A 22,521-nucleotide genomic window follows, 5' to 3' on the forward strand; every position below is an offset into this window, starting at 1 on the left:
TAACCGATGGCGTTCAGGCGGTTTTTGAGCTTTTGTATTCGTGGAGGAAGTGAACGTTTTTAAAGCAGCGTGGATTCTTTGCGCTGCCAATTACCAAGACTTAAAGTTTATTAGATTCAGTGGCATTTGAGTAACACAAAAAAATTCAAAATTCTTTTTGCAATTAACTTATTTTACACGGGAGCTCAGTTGAAACATAACGAACATAACGCGAATCGAAGACGCATAATATTTCAAAACGCTTGTTTAATTACAACTTTATTCTCTAGCTCGCTTGATCGGTGTTCTGAGGTGGTGTTTGACGACATTTACATATAAAATAATAAAAAATCTTAAAACCTTTTTCACACTATTGTAATAATTTGTAACAAAGGACAAATTGTTTGAAAATCCATGCTTCGCTTTAATCATGTATTTGAAAAAATTTAAAGTACTAAGTAATCAAGTAATACGCTTGAATTATGCGCCATAATATTTTAATCACCACAATCATCTCACTAAATATTGAGAGACAAAAAAAAACCCACTGCTTATTCACACGCAAAATAAGTGCTTTGAATGATTTATCGTTTTAATTTCGATAGTAGATTTATCATTTTCAATTTTCAAATAGTTATTCAACATTACTAACTGCTGGCATTAAATCACATCACTGCAAATTTAATTTTAAATTTAATTTACTTTTTTTCAATACAAGTTTTTTCTGCGAATCGGAAAAATGTGAATGTAAACACATTAAAAGCTGTTTATGCAAAATAAATTTCTGCACAACAAATTAATATCTTTAACGGTGTGATTTTGCACACAATTGGTGAGCGTGTGTGGGTGTGTGAGCTTGTCGATTTTTTCGCCAGCAGCGCTGTGATCAGCGAATACATTTAAATTGTTTTATAAGCCGTATGCCATTCGCAAATTATGTGGAATAAATAGGATATATGCTGCTATACACACACACATACAAAGCACTTGTCTGATTACATACGCACACATGTACATGTAAATCCTTTGCTTGTGTTTGTGCTTACATATAGCGCTTTTTATAAAGAGAGGCGGGTTTATAGACACTCGAATCATCAACGTAATAATTAATTATACAGACAGCCATTGAAGTGTGTTAACTGATTGCCTGGCATTTATGCTTTAAGTATTTTTAAATGCTAAGCCCTTGAAGAGCGCTTACTTTACTATTTTATGAAATGAATTTTGCTGCTGCTCAAATTAAAGATTTTAATTTTTGATTTTAATATTTGATTTTGAGAAACTTTTACATTATTTGAACTAGTTTGTAAACTCTTTTGGTTTTCAATGTGATTTCTTATACTTTAAGTGATTATATTCACTTGTACGTTGGAACAAATGCATTATTTTGTGAATTTTTGAAGAGGCATTACATTTAATAAATGAATAAGTAATTGTGCACTTACAACAATTAATACACTTTCATAATCGCTGATTTATACTGAAACATTTTGTATTTTATGGGATCAATAGTCGATTGAAATTAGACAAGAAAAAAAGTTGTCTGGCGTTGAGGCAGATATGTCTGCTTAAAACTATTTCAAAACCAAAAACCATAATCAATTAATAATACTATTAATACTGTTGATGAATAAAGGTAACGATCGAAGGACTAGTTAAAATTTTGATTTGTCCTTTTGACTTCCCAGACAAAAGTCTATCTTTGTAAGCCTCAGAGTGGCTTAAAAATTATTACAACAAATCTCATTCCTTCGATTTCAAATATGTCTAAGAAGGTCGCATAACAATTTCTACGATCATTCTACTGATTCTAGGGCCATTCCTTGCTAGCTCATCAGCTATACAATTTTTTGCGATTCCGCTGGGACCTGATACCCATACGAGTCTTATCACTCGATGCTATTGATTGCGAGGTTAGGGATCTTATAAAGTAATATATACGTAACTATATAAATGGTCAGTGTGATGAGCCCTTTTTCTGCCCGTTTGTATATACGCAAATGGATCCCTCTGATCTTCAGATATCAACCTGAAATCCACGTCTCTCCAAAAAGCGGCTACTTTTTTGAATTCACGGATATTGGTCTACTATAGAATATAGCTGCCATATAAACAAAATGATCGGAGTCAAGTGTGACGAAAAATAATAACATATGATATAAATCAAACTCTAATATGGAAGACATTTTAATTTGATGAAATATTTTCATGAAATTTGACATAGATTACTGTCCAGGGAAGCGCAAAAACATTCGAATATAAATATAATTCAGATCCATTCAGAATATAAATTATATATAGTTGCCGGGTTTTTTTGCTTAAATATTTGTTAATAGTATTATGGCTCCTTATATGCATTCCCTTTACTTTGTTTACAGGATTTTGAGCCAGTACCGTATCCAGCCAAATATTATGGAAAATTCTACGAAGGAGACTCGTACATTATTTTAAAGGTGAGTTAAAATAGTTTCATATATATTTAAAGGAATTAAATGGAAAATAATTTGTGAATATCTCACTAAAGTGTTATAACCGCTTGCTGCATAAGTCTATTTAATTATGCGAGTCTCTGGTATTTATACCACTTGTTTGTTCGAATCGCCACTCACCAAGTTTTGAAGATTGCAGGTATTCATTTAAATAATAAGTGTATTATTTGAGATTTTATACCTCAAGCTGAAATAAATTCTTTACAGCAAAGAACGTGAAGGCCGACTAGTATCTCATGTCTAATAAAATAGCATAAAATCAATTTAACTTTACATAAAATGTGTTTCTATATTAAATTCAACTTGCCCAAAATATACAAATATCAAACCGACCACGTTTCCGTTTTCCCCAGAATATTCTGAAATATTCCGCAAATGGAATAATAATTATAATACTCTTAGCTTTCAGTATAAAAAACCAAAGGTTTCATAAATATGTAGTTTGTCAAAAATTTTCATTTTCACGACAAAACGTTTTCAAACTTATGCTCAATTATAAAAGCTTTTCGGCATTAGTTGTTCTTCCTTTTAAATTAAACTTCAAACTAACGGAACTTAAATGAAATGCATTTTCAGGCATTACTCTCCCTCTTTAACTAATGCAAGCGCGCAGTTCTTTTCTCTCGAATCGCCAGTATTTCTTTGCTCATTTGCAGTAATGTCAAAATTGTTGCACCCAACTTGCATTTTCCAATTGGAAACTCATTTTGCACAATTTACTTACGACATTACACCTTAGAGACCGACCTACGGAGCAACGCATGCTGCAGCCATATGGAAGAGCGTAGAAAAGCCATGAAATATTATAAAAGTATATGCGTTCCTCACCGGCGCAAAGTCGGTGGCACCAAGAACATACTTTTTCACTTTAGAAAATAGAAAAACTTTGAATTTGTTTTGTGAAAATTTGTCTTAGAATCACGAGCAAAGTAAGCTCACCAAGGAAGCGATGCTTTGGTGGTGCCATTTTTCTTGCATTTGCCATACACCACATTACATATATATACCTTTGTTATTGTTGTCCTTACTGACACTCATTTTCGCATATCTCCTTACACCTGCCATCCGCTTTAGACCACCGAAGACCCGAAGAGCCAAAAACTTTCGTGGGACATTCACTTTTGGCTAGGCGCTGAGACGACCACCGACGAGGCGGGCGCCGCGGCCATTTGCACCGTGCAACTGGACGACCAACTAGATGGTGCACCGGTGCAGCATCGCGAAGTTCAAGATCATGAATCACAATTGTTCCTCAGCTACTTTAAAAATGGTAAGTTGCCGTTTGCGAAAATTGCGCATTAAAAAGTTTCACGCGACCAAATGAGGCACCCGCGAACTTCCGCAACGCAATGCTTTTGCGGTTCTTGGTTAGTGGGTGGATGTGTTGTGCAGCTGCGAGTTCTTGGCCGTTAGCGGTGAGCTTTTGGCAGGTGACCAGTTGCCACGGCGGTTAATGGCAGCTCTCAGCATCAACTCAATGCAAATATATATTGCGTTGCACTAAAAACTCTACGAAATTGCACTTTTCACCACTCATCTACACCCATGTACGAAGTACTGGCAACAGCACTCGCACAGTTTGCACTTCCGCGCTAATGGTTGTGCGTGGGGGTGCGCAAGCTGACTCTGCAAGGGTTGCGCTCAGTCCATTGACGTGTCTAATTAATTTGCATTATTGCTTGTAGGTGTGCGCTACGAGAAGGGCGGTGTGGCTACGGGTTTCGAGCATGTCGATGTGAATGCTGCTGGCGAGAAGCGTCTCTTCCAGGTGAAGGGTAAACGCAATGTGCGGGTGCGTCAGGTGGCGTTGTCTATAACGTCGATGAATCGCGGCGATTGTTTCATTTTGGATGCGGGCGAAGAGATACTCGTGTATGTGGGCGAGCAGGCGAAGCGTTTGGAGCGCCTGAAAGCCATTTACGCTGCAAATGAAATACGTGATCAGGACCATCATGGACGTTCGAAGGTGAACATTATTGGTGAGTAGTCCAAAATTATTGTACAAGTCAAAGACAACTTAGTGCGTCAGTAATTTGTAAGTTGGTAAGAAATACGTCTCGTGAAGAGCAACAAAGTTGAAGTAAGGAAGATTGCATTGTCTAGGGTCGTCAATTTCAGTGCTGTGTGGAAAATTTTTCTTTGGAAGATTACCTACTGGTTAACTCCATCTGGTATCGCAAAGGACCAAATGTGTTCTATGCGGGGCTACCAGATTAACCCAACCTATCTACCAGTTATTATGCCGTTGGATTTACCGAAAATGTTTGAAATCTTCATTAAATGAGAAGGAAGCTTCGAGCTACATGTAGGTTTTTAAGTACAGATATATTAGGTCTTAAAGTGGAATAGAACTACCTCTTCATAAAATTATTCTTTTAAAATTTACTTACCGTCTTCCTGGTTCGAGAGTCTCTAACCCATCACATGCTATAAAAAATTTTATGAATACTTGTATCTCTCAGTAGACTCCAAATCAAAAGCAACTCATTAAAAAGATTAAACTCCAGTTCATGAAGAAGAATAAGCTTATGCTAAGAATTAATGATTTATTAAGAGATAAGAAGACAACTATCAAGACTAGGACTAATACTGTTTAAAGTTTAAGATATACAACTTTTCTACAAAGTGACAAGGCTTCGCTCTCATACCCATCTTATGTTATACATTACTTAATTTTTTCGCATGTAGACAACTTCTCCTCTGATTTTGCGAAGGAGCATTTCTTCACTACACTCGGTTCTGGTTCGGCTGACGAAGTACCCGATGAGAGCACAGACGAAGAGGATGGCGCTTTCGAGACGGCCGATATCAAAGCAGTTACACTGTATAAAGTTAGTGACGCTAGCGGGTCTTTGGAAATTGAAAAGATATCCGAAAAGCCACTACGACAAGAAATGCTTAGTACAGATGACAGCTTCATACTTGACACCGATTCGGGCATTTATGTTTGGGTTGGACGTAATTCAACACAAAAGGAAAAGACCAGTGCAATGAAAGCAGCAGAGCATTTTTTAGAGACTAATTCATATCCAACCTGGACGCAGGTACATCGTGTTGTGGAGGATGGTGAACCAGCGCCCTTCAAACAATACTTCTCCACTTGGCACGATCAAGGCGTATATCATAAGCGTTTGGTACGCACCGCCTTGGGTTACAGCACTGACGACTCCGATTATGAGGAACCCGAGGATGTTGATTCAGTTGTGCAGAATCTGAAGAAAAGTGGTGGACGTGCAATTGCTTTTATGCCCGACTTTGGCGAACGCGATATCGAACATATTATCAAGTTCAGCTCAGAGTCGGAAGATGATGTGGTGCGCAGTATTGTATACTATGAAGGCACCACACCGCTGATTGGTCAATATGCCTACATTATCACCTACAAGTATAGCGCTAAAAGTGGTGAGTCTGGCAAACTTATTTATGTGTGGGAAGGTGCTAAGGCTAGTGATGCCGTGAAGGAGCGCTCCTTCAATGACGGTTTGGCTATGGCACAGGAGGAGAATGCCATATTGGTGCGCACAGGCCAAAGTCATGAACCACGCCATTTCTTGAAAATCTTCAAGGGTAAGCTGATTACGCCCTTCACCGAAGAGCCGAAGAGTGCACAACTCTTCCGTGTACGCGGCACCGACGCGACGGATGTACATGCGACCGAAGTGAACTGTGACGCCTCATCATTAGCCTCTGGTGATGTCTTTGCGCTAATCACACTCGATCACAAAGTCTACATATGGGTTGGTCAGGTGAGTTTGTGATATTAAATGTGTGTTATACAAATGATTAATGCTCTACATTCAAAAGGGTGCTTCCGATTTTGAGAAATCTTCTGCGAATGAGCGTTTTGCTCACTACTGGCCACATGGCAAGACGGAGGTGATTGAAGAAGGTTCTGAACCCGCGGAATTCTGGGAGGAATTGCATGGTGAGGGTGAGTATGACCGCAGCGTTAACGATCTGGGTGCACCATTGCTGGAACCGCGTCTGTTCCATTGTCAATTGGTGGCCTGGCGTACTAAGGTGGAGGAGGTGCGCGAATTCGAGCAATCGGTGAGTAATCTTAGTAATGTCTGACTAACGATAAAGTGCTGTAATTCAAAATTTTTTCAGGATCTCGATGTTGATGACGTCATGTTGTTGGATGCCGGTGATGAAATCTACATGTGGGTTGGCTCCGGTGCATCTGTAGAGGAAAATGCCAAAATTTTGCAAATGGCCCGGGTAACTTTTAGTGTAATCACGATTTTTTTTTTACAAATATTTACCACACTTTTTTGTTCTCTAGAAATACATCAAACAAGAGCCTACCGACCGCACTGTCGATACTGTCAGCGTGATTCGTATTGTTCAGGGCAATGAGCCGCGCGTATTTACACGCATGTTTCCCTCTTGGGACAATGACTACTGGAAGGTCAGTGGACTTGAATGAATGTGCTTATTTTAAGGCTGCTTTATTAATTGGCTATGCGCTGTTGTTATTGTTTTTGTAAATTATATGTATTTCGGCTTTGTATTTATTCCAAATATTTCATAGTTTAAATTTGAAAGTAATGAGATATTGGAATCTCAAAACGTAAGTATTATAAAGCTTCCATTTCAGTCTTGCAAATGATTTTTTAGTTGCAAATGCTGCCAATTATTTGAAAATATTTTCTTTATATTGGTCTTTTGCTATGAAAATTGTCTATATGTAATTGTGTATGAAAAGTACTTATTTTGATTACTATCAAAAACATGATTAGTTGTTTACGATATAGCTTCTTAAATTATTTTTCTAAAGGTTCCTTTTTCATCGTAAATTTCCTAATTAGAGTCCCGTGTTGCCAAAGTTTTTTGAAAAAATTTTCTCTTTTCATCTTCAGTAATACCTAATTCACCTAACCTTTCCAATGTAACGCTACATTTCTTCTCACAAAGTTGAAATTTCATCAGAAAGTCTGTTTGATTGAAAAATATTTGAGAGAACAAAATCGGTTATTATGCAATGCTGAGGATTGTAGAGTATAAAAAATTGGTAGTTATTTCACTAGTAAGTTCAATGGTTGTAGGCTTCAAAAGTGGTAAAAGATGAATAGACATGAAATATAAGTCAATACTGAAAATATTATGAAAAGCATTAAAGTAGTGGTAGCTTAAACTATATTTTAACATTCCTTCTAGCTGTTGAAAAAGTTCACTGCCCGTCTTCTCATGTCGATTTCTAATCATCCACAACTTCGTTTGCATGTGAGCATAGAAATGGTATGTGAGGTGTATCCTCTGCGACGAAATGATTTTAGTTTTCAGGGATGCAGAATTTCAACGTGCCCATGTTTGGATCCTTCATATACTTAGCTTCCCTGAGCTCTGGAGCGAATTTCGCAGCAATGCATCTGCCGGCAATATCCGCAAGTGGTGTGAGTAGAATGACACTAAAAGCTATTGTTGATATAATTTCTGTTGATCAGTTCTGGCCGTTTTAGTTTCTCATAGTGGATGTTTCCTTTCCAATCTCACCAAACACTCACCATATTCTGTCGCCTGGTTTTGCGACCATTTGTTGAGCTTCACCACGTTTGGACCATGATCTTTTTCGCACATTATTGTGGAATTAGATGCACTTGTCGCCTTTTGTTACCATTCCCTTAAGAAATGGTTCGATTTCATTTCGTTTCAGCAAGGATTCACATATGTTTGTTCATTTTTGTTCAGCTGTAACTTTTTTTCAGCTCCCCGAATTTAATTTTATTTTTTTTTTGTTAAATGAAGCTTAGAATCTCACATTTCCAACACTATATAGTATGATACAATGTGATTAGTAGCACTGAAGATATACGGCTGCAACGACATCTACTGATATAATACGAAAAGATTTTTTCGACTACCCAATATTATTGGTTTGACTGAGGTTCCGTAGATCCAAACCTTTTCCTTTTCTCCTATGGAAGTTTCAGGCAACCGATGCCTTCTCTACTTTTTTTTCAAAATTTGGCCTCCATAAAAGCTTTCTATAAAGGATGAGCCCTAGGTTTTCCACATATTGCATGATTGAGCCTCTCCGGACCTCTGGCACACTTAATTCGTTTATTTTTTGACAAGTACTTAGTTCATTGGTTGTAGGTTAGCGTGCTTGAAAAGACGAATATCCACATAGAAATATAAGTCAATACTGTAAATATTATGAAAATTCCTTAATGTTTAGTTATATCATATTTAATGTTTTTATTGAGTAGCATTTGCGTACTTTCATGTTGAACACTAATACAAACTAACAACTGTACACATACATGTGAGATAGAACGAAAATGAAGCAAAGGATGAGAGTAAAGAACCCTTAGACAGTTCAAGAAATCCTGTAAGCTCACTTCCCACCGACGTCGTAGAGAGTATGTCGGAGAAATCCATTGAAGGTAAACGGGTAAGGGATGGCTTTCAAGAATACTATCGCGTCGTGACATTGGATGTGAAAAATGCCTATAATAAAGCAGATTGGGAGCAAATAATAGCTGCCTTACAACAAAACGAAGAAAACACAAGGTATTTTGAATGATGCGTCACAAAAATTATATACAATAATAAATATAACCGAACCACATAGTCTTGGCAACGTGAATGAGTTCCCAGACGCTGTTGAAGGTATCCAAGGCATAGAAGCCGCTATGCACAATCAGACTCACTGGAGCGCCATACGCGAAGCCATCGCACGACAGCAAAACCCGAGAGTGGCGAAAATTGTTGGTGCTGCCGATGATATTGCGCTAGCGGTGATCAAGAGACATTTAACGGATGTTGCCAGCGCCAGCAATGCCGAGGTGGTGTTAATACAAGATTGGCTGAGTTCAATTGGTCTAGAGCTGGGTGGAAATAAAACCGACGCCGTGTTGAAGTCGCGTATAAAGAAAGTCGAGCAAGAGCGTATCAAACAGGGCAATATGTTGGTCGAAGCTAAACCGCAAATCGGTTATTTAGGGCTTCTACTGACAACGAAATTGAAATTTAAACATAACCTGCAATATGCCGAGAAGTTAGCGACACTCTCTAATACCAATTTATTAAAGAAAATGCTGTTGGGCATGACTGTATCGACTGCGGCGTTACTTTACCCATCCACAGGGCCTGATAATAAGCTGAAATTAATTGTGGAGACCAATTACGCTGTGGAGAGAAGATTAGTTTCAGGTAAGAATGCGCTGGATGAGGAAGCAGAGAGTGATGGCGTTGACGTTGTGTCCCTCGATGAGCGCAAACGTTGGAGAATGCGACGCACAGAAATGTTGCCAGAAGTCAGGGAACTAGAAGGAGTAGATATATAGTTCTTTAATGATTATATAGGTGTAAGAAAATAAATAGTAAAAGAAGTTCAAAAATAAAAAGAAATAATAATTAAGTATAATGCAATATTTAGAACCGTTATTATGAGATTTGCCGACCACATACCGCACATATGTGTTTATAGTTATTAAAGAGAGTGACTTTATGCTCTCTGTTCGCTTCTCGTTTTTAAGCATTTTAGTTTTTACTTGTATGGCACAATTTATATTTAAGTGTAAGTGCTTAGGGATATATGTATGTGCATGCACTTGTAAATTTATGAAGCTATTAGCATGAATGCTTGCATTATTAATCTCTTTCCGCTTGTCTAAATTTACGCAAATAATACTCCGTTTACTACACATAAACAGGGAAGCGTAAGTATATGTGCATCGTCTTCAAAATAAGCATAGAGAAACCAGTAAATAAAGTATGTGTAGAGTAAGTGTAGAGGAGCTGGCGCATTAAACTGCTGATGCATGTGCGTGTGTGCTTATATGGTGCATTCCAGTTCGAAGGATATGGGAACAATTTTTGTCATAAGAGAAAGAGTAGTTAAAAGGACTTGATTTTTTTTCATAAAGAATATTTTTGTGTTCTGTGAAGAGTTCAGCTATTTTTTTCTAAAATTTTCGAAATGAAATTGCGCAACGAAATTGTGTTACGCAACAAAATTTCGTCACGCTAGCAATATAATAATGAAACTGACTTAACCAGTACTTTTCCGTTTGACGAAGAAAATTCAAAACAAAAATTTTAAAAGGCTGCCATATGTTTGAAAATTGAAAGTAAAATAAAAAATTATATGATAAGGAAACACTAAAAAATGAAAGTGATAAAAATAGCTTACAATAGAAAGTATAATATTATTTGGAGAGGGTTACCACGTGGTTTCTTTTTTATTATTGTAGATTGGTGGCAACCCTTTTTAATAATTTAATTGAATAAAGAATACTAAAACATGAAAATATAATTATATAATAACGTAAAAAAACTAAAAAAAAACTAAATTTGTGTAGGGTTGCCATCTATGTATTTGAAAATTTAGTTTAAAATAAATAGAAATAGAATAATCCATATCTTCATAACTCTCCTTATGGTTTGCGATGGAGTGAGTTTTAACGAGTTTCCGTTTATATTTTTTTTTCTACACCCAATTGTTATGGAATGCACCATATAGTCTCAAATTTGCTTTTAAAGCTGTTGCTTTCAATTCCATCGCCACTAAATATGTGCAAACCAATTTCCTCAAATAAAATTGTGGTTACAGGTAAGTTGTTATTATTATACCTTATTTTACGCATATAACGGCATGTATAATACATTACAAACTCATCAGGCAAGTATACTTGTAAATAATATTATTGCAATAATATTCTGTAAAACTATGCTAGTCGATACATTACTATTTTTAATATTTCATGACTATGTTGAACTCATTAAGAAATATTAAAAGTTTGCTTCGAATATAATTCTCTCAGAAATTAAATATAAAAATACTTCTATTATTATAAACAGTGATTATTCATAGTATTGTGAAGAGTGTATTATCACCATATTATGAAATTTGAATTTATGTGACCCGGGAGCTAAGTCTGTTTGAATTTAGCTAAATTTTTTAAACTGCACACGCAAGTTGTAGAATTCGATACTACCAGGTATCGCTAAGCAAGTGAGCAGGATTTTATAATAGGTTAATCAATTTGTGTTTAACTGTGAGAGTAGTGTAAACATGTCGTATGAGTAATATTATTCCATATAAATTTTTTTATGTGTATTAGACTGTAACAGATAACAAAAAAATGCTTTTGATGCCAAAAAGAAAACAAATAATAAGTCGCAAATATGCGAACATTTTTTGTGATTACAAAATTGTATTTGAAGTATTTGGATAAAATTTTTGCACAAAAAAACTTCCACGGTGCTCTACATACTTATTATTTCTTAATAACCAAAGCGGAGTAACTGAAAAAGTATATAAATGTGGAAAGAGGTTTTGTTTTGGGTAAATTTTCGAAGAAGAAATAAGCGATCGATCAGGGTGATATATAGAAATTAAAACAAAAACTTATCCATCAATTAACTTCATATTTTAAGGGTTTATTTATAAATGTTGATCCACTTCGAGGTCCCCTACTAAAGAACAACACAAAACACAGAAACTTCAAATTTAATGCTGATATTTATTATCATTCGAAACAACATAATTTAGAATATATTTTTTGAAAATTATTTCTTCCAAATATTGCGCGTGGCTACATCTCAGATGGTCCAGCCACTGAGTCTGATTTTCGATGACTCTTTCGAGCATTTCGACTGGTAACTGGCGAATGACACGCGTGATGTTTTTTTCAAAGCCTGAATCGAAGCGAACTTTAGACTTTACTTATTCCCATAGGAAAAAGTATGACGGGATATCCCATGATCTTAGTGGCCAATCGACTGGTCCAAAACGTGAAATTATCGCCTCACCGAAGTGTTCTCTCAATAAACTTGTTGATTAATGCGATGTGTGGCAAGTGGCGCCGTCTTGTTAAAAGCAAATGGCGCCGAAACACGAGCTTCAATTTCAGGTATCAAATAGTCGATTTATTTTTGAAGAAATATGGACCGAAGTTTTCACTGGCTCATAAATCACACCAAGACGCTTCTTCGTGAATGAAGTGGCAGTTCTTGAACCTCTTCAGGCTGCTCTTCGTTCCAAGTGCAGAAATTTTGCTTGTTTAGCAAGTGTGTACAATACCAGAAATGGGCCTTATCGCTGAACAAAATTTGGCTCGAAAATGTTGGGATTTCATGCAACTTTGAAGAGTCCATATAGCGAAGCGATGTCGCTATGGAAAATCGAGCGGCTTCAATCCTCGCCAAAGCTGTATTTTGTACGGATATACATACATATGCATATACATATACATATACATATACTTTGGGAAGACCGAAAAATTTTTAAAGACATTATTTTCTTCAAGTCAAAAGGTTCTTCACTGCTGCTTTAAAAAAAAAAGTTGAACCTTATTCCAAATTTGATCGTTTTGTAACTAAAAACATATTTAAAGTAAAAACTAAAAATACAAGCTATAGAATATGCAAAATCCTGTATATAAATCCTGTATATAGTGTTTGTATTTCCCGAAGGAAGCTGCGGTAGCCCTATGAAGGCCATGTTCATCTGTATGTGCGTATATATGCGCTCGAGTATCAATTGTTGATATATCGATCAGAAACTTTGCATAAGTCCTATCGGACTTCTTAGCTATAGCTGCCATACAAACTGAATAATAGGAAGGGAAGTGCTTGTATGGAATCCTTCTTCATTTGAAGAGATTTCTTCACGAAATTTGGCATTTCTTATTCTCCAAGACAATAATGCAATCTGCGGGAAATTTGCACAGATCGAGTCCCTGACATACAAATTGATCGATCAAAATCAAGTTCTTGTAAGTAAAACTTGAATTTGAGAAAAGTATTATAGCTTTTAACACATTTATTTTACATTATTTATTTACTCCTGAGTTAAGTCATTCTTCCGATAAATTGGGGCATTTACAACTAATTCAATCAAATTTAGCTGCCATAAAATATTTGCGAGCTGCTTATATATTTATGCAGATGCCTTAAATTTTTATGCCATAAACGAATTCGTAAATAAATTGAATTATTTTTGCACACAAATTGGTTTTAAAGATAAACATGGCAAATGTACATAATAATTAATGAATGCAACAAATTAAACCGAAAATGTAGGCATTTTGTTAAAAAGTTATGATTCCAACAGAATTTTAATGTTTCATGCCCAAAAAAATTCGGAAATTTTTGTTTAATACATTATATAACATATTTAATAAATGTACCTAGAAAAACATTGTTGTTATAGCTTTTTGCGACCACAAGATTAAAAATAACAAAAATACTGTAGTGTAATTATTCTATTTTTCGCTGAAAAATCGTTTCGTTTATTATGCTAAAGCGTGGAAAAATAGTAGATTATTGACGTGTGAGAACCCGTGTAGTAAAAGAAAAATACAAGCTAGTGACAGAAAAAGTGTCGGCGACAGTTCGGAAAAAAAGTTGAAAAAACTGAGTGTCTGCTTGAATATCTAACATGGCTGCTTATTACACGCTCGCTTTTTACTGCGCTGAAATATTCGCGTTTTCGCGCTTAAATTTACACGTTTCCAAATTAATGCATTTCAGCATTTTCAACTCATAAATACACACACACACATATATGCACTTGTATGTATATTTAGTGTGGCTGTGTGCTTCATTTGTGCATTTATCTTCATTATTCTGTTTTGTTTGCCGTAATTTTTTCCCATGGAAGCTGTTAGGATATCATATTCCATAATATTTGCATTGTTTTGTTGTTTTTGTTGTTGCGTTATTTAAATTAATTGTCTCGTAAAAAAGACATATATTATGCATGCATATTTGTATAAATCTGTTAACTTAATACAAATATTTTTGTGAAATTATACAATATATTTTTCTTCAATATTTTTTTCGCCTGCAACAGTCAATAATATCGTATGATGATGTCAAAGCGCAAGTGAAGAAGCATAATGCAACACTGTAAGCTGCCAATATGGAATTAAAAATATACAGTTATATGACGTGAATATCTATGGAAAATACGCTGATGTCCTTTGATCTTTTGTACTTTTTTGGCTTAAAGGTGTTACTATATACATTTATATTAAGAAATTTGTACTGCTTGCATTTCAATTATTTATGTACTTAAACAGTACAGTAAAGTAAAAAATTATTTATTTTTGTGGAAAAGTAACTGTTTTTTATTTTATTGATTAAAAGATTTTGTTTTACATGTGGCCATTACTTCAAGATTTACACTTAAAATTATTTTATTTTAGAGACTAAATTCCTATCCTTTTTTAACGGCGATTTGTTTTATTTCATGAATTGCCAACTATTTCGCTTCTCAAAAATTAGTTGGCGGTGAGGACTTCAACTTGATTTTTATTTATATTGTGATAAAAGACTATCCGGAAATTGTAATTTAAATTCCACGAGTTATTGATATTTCATATCAAGGTACTTGGACTGTGCCAAATATGAGCGCGATCTGTCAAACCAGTTTGTTTAGCACAGTTGCTTAAGTCGCAACATCTCAGTAATGCGTTGCGATTTTTCCAATGGATGAAAATATGGAACAAAGAATTTGTCTTTAACAACTCTCGTTCTGGACGACCTTTTTCAACTGATGAAAAAATAAGGAAAGAGTGAAGGATATGGTGCTTGAAAATCGTCAGGCAAGTATATAAGGGATGGCAAGAGAACGCGGCATCTCTCGCGAGTCTGCTTGAATGATTTTGGTGGATATTTTGGGTATGAAATGTGTTCTTGCTCGACTCGCCCCGAAAAAGCTTAGTGGGAGGAAAAAATCGAGCCAAAACCAAAAACCAAACCTTGGCAAAGCCGTAGAAAAATCAAGTTGATGCGAATTGGGTTTTTCGATATTCGTAGTTTGATGCATCATAAATTTGTTCTCGAGAGATAGACGGTCAATAAGGAGTTCTTTTCGGCCATATTGAGGTGTTCATAGATTTTACGCGATGATAATACACCATTACATTATGTGACTGTCAACCAGTTTGTACTGTGTGATCGAATTTAAAGCCTAGAACGCAATAAATATCATCGATCAACCACCGTATTCACCAGATGTGGCTCCGTGTATTTTTTTCTTGTTCCCAAAACTAAAATTGCCATTCCGTTGAACTTATTTTCAGTCGATCGAAGAGAAAAACCCGAGTTTGGCGAAGGAGCTGAATGCCATCCTAAAGAGTCTGTATCAATATGGAGGGTTAGCGAGCTGAAGTGCTTGACTCAAATTGAGCACGTTGCTAAAAAGATAGCTAAGATAACATTGTCTGGTAAAAAAGGAGGTCCGCTTTGAATTGGAAAGAAACTGCGAAATATTGGCTGCGAAAGATAAAAGGAAAGTATTTGCTAAGGAACAGGGGACAGCAGCCCTGAGAGTGACCTTGGCGTCCGGCACTGTATCCGAATACACAGTGCTAGTAATAAGTGGTGTCAATCCAATGGATTCACTCGCAAAGGAGAGAAACAACTCTGATTAATCAGGAAGACAAGATAATAAAAAGAAGATAATCAGTGTTTTTTCTTTCCGGAATAGAAATACACATGTCCACAAGACAGCAGGCGGGAAGCAGACATTTGAATTCTGGCAAGATCGGTGGACAATGGAGCGGAAAAGAAGATTGACCGCCAAACCAATCGAAGGTATAGAGAAGTAGCACAGTAAAAAAACGAATACTTAACACAGATGCTCTGTGGCCATGAGTATTTCCGCAAATACCGAAAGTCTGGATGAAAAAATGATAACAAGTGACGAAATGTTGCAGAAAATTGCCTCATATGTGGAATATGTCATACGCACTAAATAATTCGAGCCTAATAGCTTGATGTTGACTACAATGAGAGTAGAGAAAAAGAGTAGTAGAGTAGAAACTGACCAGCGATAGGTCCATCTTGGAAACCTTGCCTTGCAGTAAAGCAAAGGCGTTCTTATGTAAGGGAAAAACCACTATAGAAGGCGGAAGTGTTTTAATATACCACTTATGAGGGATGACGATCTCTAAGTGGTGTAAAAGCATTTAACCTTCCTTACGACGTATAAAAAAATCAAAATGAATTTTAATTAATTATATTTCTCATTCAATATAAAGACCTTTGCTTTTACTGATTTTATTTTTGTTACAAGCTCTGGTCGCAATTCCGCGAATTAGCCTGTTAGTTATTGAGATATCGCTCAGAAATTTTGCAGACGTCCTTTACTCGCCAAGCAGCTGCTCATTTGTCGGAACCGCCGATATCGGCCCACCATAGCTTATAGCTGTCATAAAAAGTGAATAACTAAAATCGAGACAAAAATCTTTTGAAATTTTTTGATGCCAAAAAATTTAAAGTAATTAGGTATCCAAATTGAACTATTCTATGTTTAATAATATTAAAAATATTATTTCCTAATTATTTACTATTATTTCTTAAACTGAAACGAAATTTATTGAATTGAAAAAATATACTTTCACTATACCAAAGACTTTTGTTAGTTGTTTTTACGTATCGATTATCATGCCTACATATCGAGTACATATGCCAGTGGGTTTTATGATCGGTTTCCCAATCACTATTAACACTTGTTGTTAGCAACAACATGCTGTCTGTGGCATGCAACAGTTTGAACAAAATAAATGCCATTAAATGCGGTCGTTAGCTTTCACTTCCGGTTGCCTATTGGCATTTCTGCTCTTAGCGCTAGGGCAAAACCATTCAACACCATTGCATGTTACAAGCTTCTATATATACATATGTATATTCTGTATGTGTGGTATGTATGTATGTTATAGTTTTTGTTGCCTCCGCATGCATTTCGGTTTCGACTTGTACTCGCGCTGTCGGCATTATCAGTGTATTTGTGGTGTGGTGAGCGCGTTTGTTCGAGCCGCTGTGGCTGTTGTTCGATGAGCTGGAATTTAATGACATTTTTTCTCACAACCACTGACAGTTTTACTATTAGCACGAGTGCAATAAAATTTCTAAAGGAAAACACTGATGAGAGAGTGTAAAGAAAATAAGAGAATTTAATTGTTGTTAATAAAAAAGACTTTGCAACTTTTATTGTTTCAAGCATTTACTTCGTTAGTAATGATGCCATATAAATACTATAAATATCTGGTTTGCAATTGGCATCTTTGGTTTTTTATTTATTGTCATTTGTGGTTGACTTCACAGAGTGCCATATACGGTGGGTATATAACAAAAAGAAAATTAGTTAAATTAATGTAATTTAAGGTCGTGAGGGTTAATTTAAAACTAACTGCGCGAGAAAGCATAAATGTGTGCTACATGTCGTATGAGTAATATTAATTTAATTTCGTATTTTCTCGTCACATATATTTATGTATGTAGGTATTAGAGGTTCTTTCTCGAATTAATTTTCTTTTTGCAATGCCTCTGATGAGTCAGTTTTTGCCTCGAGTATCCATAACAAAGCCTCATAAATTCTCTGTTAATTCATTTTAAATGGCAAAATTTATAGTCTTTTATGAAATTTACTGTAACCATTTTTGCAGCCTCACAAAAAGCATATTTTTAGTATTTGTATATAAAAAAATAGTACAACAAAACTTTTGGGAAAATTCGACTGCTGTGTAACTCAGTTGTGATCGTGGTCTTGTTACATTATTTTTGGAAAAAAATATTCATAAGCATCAAATTGTTTTCATGAGGTAAAATTCCATTGGTATGCATAAGGAAATAAAGTTGCGTATACGACGTGGGGATAACCTCCTCTAACTCTTGAATTTTCGGGAATTGTACATATGATATTCTTCCTAATCAACCAAAATTGGATAAAGTATATTAAAATCTGTAATATATGTACTTATATACAATCTTCATTCTTTCTTTACCTGTCTTACTTATCCTCTCATATCTCTTTTTCTCATTTCATAATTTCCATACTTACTAATTGATCTTTCTTAAACTACATTCTCTCTTTCTCTTAAATAATAATAACAACAACAATAAACATTTGCACTCATTAGTTTTAAGCTCACATATATTATGTTAACTTCCTAGCTGTAAGGATTTGAAATTGTAATTAATTAATAAAGTTACATTCGAAAAGAACGGACTTGTTATTATATTATTACAGGCGAACCCCATTACGTACTATAATATCTAATTTTCATGTGTTTTTTGCGTTTGGCAATGTACGTACCTTGGACGTTTTCTCTAAAGTGATTTAAGTTACTCCAATCACAAAAAAATCAACCAAAAATTAGACACTTCGTACTATAAACCAAATTGGCAACAAAAACTATTTTTACAAAAACAACAACAACAATTTTGGGTTAACGAAAGCAGCAACAATGTTAAGCGCCTTTATGATATGAATCAGCGCTGAGGTTCGTCATTGTAACGGTGCATGTGACATATGCACTCTCACCGACACGAATGTGTGTATGTATGGAGATACTCACTTGTTAATATGCGTGCTATTGCGCGGCATGTTTGTTATGGTTAACCGCAACAGCGTTGATGTCGTCATCAATTTCGGTCTTGTCGCTGAGTTTTATCGCTGGCATTGCTTATTTCTTTTGTTCGTGTGTTTGCTGTTGTTTTTGGTTGTGTTACTGGTTGTGGCCGCTGTCGTTGGTTATCATGAGCATGGCTTTTATCGTTGCCGTCGATGATATGTCCTTTCGAATGGCGGCTAGTCGGCTTACACGCACACATACATACACATATACATAAACAGACTTGCACAGAAGCACATACACATACATATATGCTTATGTAAGTATATACCTTGGAGTGAAATATGAAAGTAAGTTGCATTTAATGCGCTCGCAGGCAACGTGAAGGCGCGGCTTTGTTAACGGACGACCATGACGAGTACGATGACGAGTGCCACGTCAAAACGCCAGCGTGCATATGCCATGCACCGTTATTGGTGGCGAAGTATATTCTCATATTGATGGCGAAATTTGTTAAATGGCCACAAGTTGGCGTTCGCTTTATGATCACTTGACACGTGATGTGACGACACGCACACGACGCGACAACGATAACGCCACTGACACTGAGACGAAGCGAAAGAGGCGTATTCAAAGTTTCACACACACACTCACACAAGTGCGGCAGCGCTACAGTAACTTGCTGTTGAGGAAATTAAATCAATTTGTATGACAAAGGAAAAAATAACAACAAAAAAGTGGAAAACTGTAAACAGCATAGTAGTGAACAGCGAAAACCCGTTATGGGTGCAACAGCGCCGACAGCGAAAGTAGCTACTTAATTCCCGTTATTTGAGCGCAATAAACAAACAAATTTATTAATCGAATTAATTTGCTTGCTGCTGTAAGCAGCCAAATGTGCATAAAATGCGAAATAAAAGTCCAATAAAATCGTTCGAAGGAAATTAACCCTTTAATGACTTAAGGGTGGTAGGTAGACTAGAAGTCTAGAAATATAATTATATAATATATACGAGGGCTGCTATATATATTTCTGGCCTAGGCAACACTAAGTGTTGCCAGGTGCAATCTGACATTTCCATTGGAAAGTTTGACATTTTTTAGCATAACATCATTCAGAACGTTTTGTCATTTAATCGGGAATTATTTTATTTACAAGGAATTAAAAAATTCATCTCGGCCAAAAAATTTTTCACAACTTTTGACGTGGATTATCACGACAAGAGTGCATCGATGAACTAAAATCTTTGTATGACTATGAAGAACCATCCTATAGCACTGTGAAAAACTGGCACAACGAATTCAATCGTGGCCGACGCTCGCTCAAAGACGAATTCTGTGAAGGTCGTCCAAAAACAGCCGTTGTGCCAGAAAACATCGATGCCGAACGTGAACTGATAATGCAAGACCGTCATGTAACATCTGAAGGAGGCATGCCTATGCATTTCTCCCACCAGCATACATTCGATATTGCATGAACACCTGGCCGTAAAAAAGGTTTGTTCTAGTTGGATCCCGCACAATTTGACAATCGCTCAAAAAAAGGCTCCTGTGGATTGGTGTAAAGAAATGCTGAAAAAATACGATCGCGGTGCTTCAAAAGACGTTTATAAGATCGTCACAGGTGACGAATCATGGATCTATGCGTATGAGCCCGAAACAAAACAGCAATCGACCGTGTGGGTTTTCCAAGACGAGCCAAATCCAACGAAAGTTGTTCGTGGAAGAAGCACTTCGAAGCAAATGGTCGCCTGTTTCTTCGGCAAAACTGGTCATGTGGCGACTGTTCCGCTTGAGCAACGTAGTACGGTCAATTCTGAGTGGTACTCTACCATTTGTTTGCCTGAAGTCTTAGGAGAAATTCGAAAAACGAACAAGAGAAGACGAATCATTGTGCACCATGATAATGCGAGCTCTCACACATCGGCTCAAACCAGCGCCTTTTTGACCGGCCAAAACGTCGAATTGATGGGTCATTCGCCGTACAGCCCTGACTTGGCACCCAATGACTTCTTTTTATTCCCACACATCAAGAAAATAATGCGTGGTCAACGATTTTCGTCGCCAGAAAATGCTGTTGAAGCATTCAAAAACCATGTTTTGGAGGTGTCTCAATCGGAGTGGAAAAAGTGCTCCGAAAATTGGTTTGAGCGCATGCAAAAGTGTATAAATCTTGATGGAGAATATTTTGAAAAATAATTAAACCATTTTCGTTGATAAATATTCCTATTTTCATTATTAGGCCAGAAATATATATAGCAGCCCTCGTAATAAAAATTTAAATTTTTTTAATTCCATAGCTTAAATATTTAAAAATATTTTCCTACAAGTATTTTCCAAAACACAAATTATTTCTGAAGTTTCAGAGTCGGTGAGGCAAATTTTTCGAATCGGCTGGACTGATCGAATTGAAATTTTCATACAACCTTCTCAAACATATTTCTCAGGTTAATTACTATTCTTATTTCAGAAATAATATTTTTTTATAATAATTTAGATCTTTAAGCCACTCTGAAATATAAATTTGTTCAGAAAAAAAAATATTTTTGGGAAGTTCCTAACCTGTCAAAAATTAAAGTTTTGATTAGTTCTTAAATCATTCAGGACTTTTGAATCTAGCGCCCCCTGGTGGCGCCATCTATAAGTCGACTGGTGCGTTAGAATCTTTATCGATTGTTCAGTAAGAATTTCATGACATTTCATCGATTGGAAGTGAAGTTATTGCGTTTTAAGTGTGAGTATGTTTGTGTTATCGATGCGAAAATGTGCTCCGAACAAAGAGCCAACATTAAATTTTATTTTAAAATTGGTAAAACTTTTACCGAAACATTTCAATTGATGAAACAAGTTTATGGTGATGTTTGCCTGTCCCGTAGCAGACTGCACGATTGGTTTCAACGTTTTCAAAGTGAACGTGAGGACATAAGTGACGATCAACATGTGAGCCAAACAAAATCCGTGATCACCGGAAATTTCATCGAAACTGTGCGTGAATTCACGAAAGATCAGTCGAAATCATCATTGATCTTTATGGAAATGGAATTGAAAATCTCTAAAACATTGATTTATCGCATTTTGACCGAACATTTAGGCTTACGAAAAGTGTGTACACGGTTTGTTCCGCACAAATTGTCTTACGACTAAAAATTGCTCAGAATCCAACATTCCAAGGACTTATTTGTGACCGATTATTTGACTAAAATCACATTTTAACCATTAACCACTCCCCGTATTCACCTGATATGGCACCGTGCATGTTCTTGCTTTTCGGAAAAATGCATTTGCCCATGAAAGGAAAGCATTATACAGGCGTAGAGGCCATTCAAAAGGCTTGCACCGGCATACTGGCGATCATACCGGCCAACAAGCTAAAAAACTCGTTCGACATGCTTTTGGACCGTGCAAAAAACTATATTGAAGCAGAAGAAGACTATTTTGATCCATGCCATTTAGCCATGTCCGTCTGTCCGTCTGTCTGTCTATATATATACGAACTAATCCCTCAGTTTTTAAGATATCGTTTTGAAATTTTGCAAACGTCATTTTCTCTTCAAGAAGCTACTTATTTGTCGGAACTGCCGATATCAGACCACTATAACATATAGCTGCCATACAAACTGAACGATCGGAAAAAAGTTCTTGTATGGAACACTTTCACATTTGGCGGGGTATCTTCGCGAAATTTGACATGGATTACTGCTTAAGGTAATAATATAATGTCCGAAAAAATTGTTACT

General features: G+C 36.1%; 1 protein-coding gene and 1 long non-coding RNA gene across 4 annotated transcripts in view; both read left to right on the plus strand.

Annotated features, from left to right (window-relative positions):
* Positions 1 to 14,544, plus strand: part of LOC105229886 (gelsolin) — a 38,794-nt gene extending 24,250 nt beyond the window's left edge. For 2 of the 3 annotated variants that reach the window (XM_049447104.1, XM_049447105.1), the window contains exons 3-11: positions 2,358 to 2,432; positions 3,543 to 3,738; positions 4,154 to 4,447; positions 5,157 to 6,214; positions 6,273 to 6,518; positions 6,579 to 6,689; positions 6,754 to 6,879; positions 8,746 to 8,984; positions 9,046 to 9,845. In XM_049447104.1, coding sequence (XP_049303061.1) covers positions 2,358 to 2,432; positions 3,543 to 3,738; positions 4,154 to 4,447; positions 5,157 to 6,214; positions 6,273 to 6,518; positions 6,579 to 6,689; positions 6,754 to 6,879; positions 8,746 to 8,984; positions 9,046 to 9,760 — 3,060 coding nt within the window. In that variant the 3' untranslated portion in view covers positions 9,761 to 9,845. Of the gene's footprint in view, positions 1 to 2,357; positions 2,433 to 3,542; positions 3,739 to 4,153; positions 4,448 to 5,156; positions 6,215 to 6,272; positions 6,519 to 6,578; positions 6,690 to 6,753; positions 6,880 to 8,745; positions 8,985 to 9,045; positions 9,846 to 14,274 lie in introns of those variants that run through there. The other variant, XM_049447106.1, reaches the window with a different exon arrangement.
* LOC125776188 (uncharacterized) overlaps positions 1 to 22,521 on the plus strand; it is a 205,569-nt gene that overhangs the window by 178,267 nt on the left and 4,781 nt on the right. The gene's annotated exons all lie outside the window — the stretch shown is intronic.

The sequence above is a fragment of the Bactrocera dorsalis genome, chromosome 2 (assembly GCF_023373825.1).
Source record: "Bactrocera dorsalis isolate Fly_Bdor chromosome 2, ASM2337382v1, whole genome shotgun sequence".
NCBI lineage: Eukaryota > Metazoa > Arthropoda > Insecta > Diptera > Tephritidae > Bactrocera > Bactrocera dorsalis.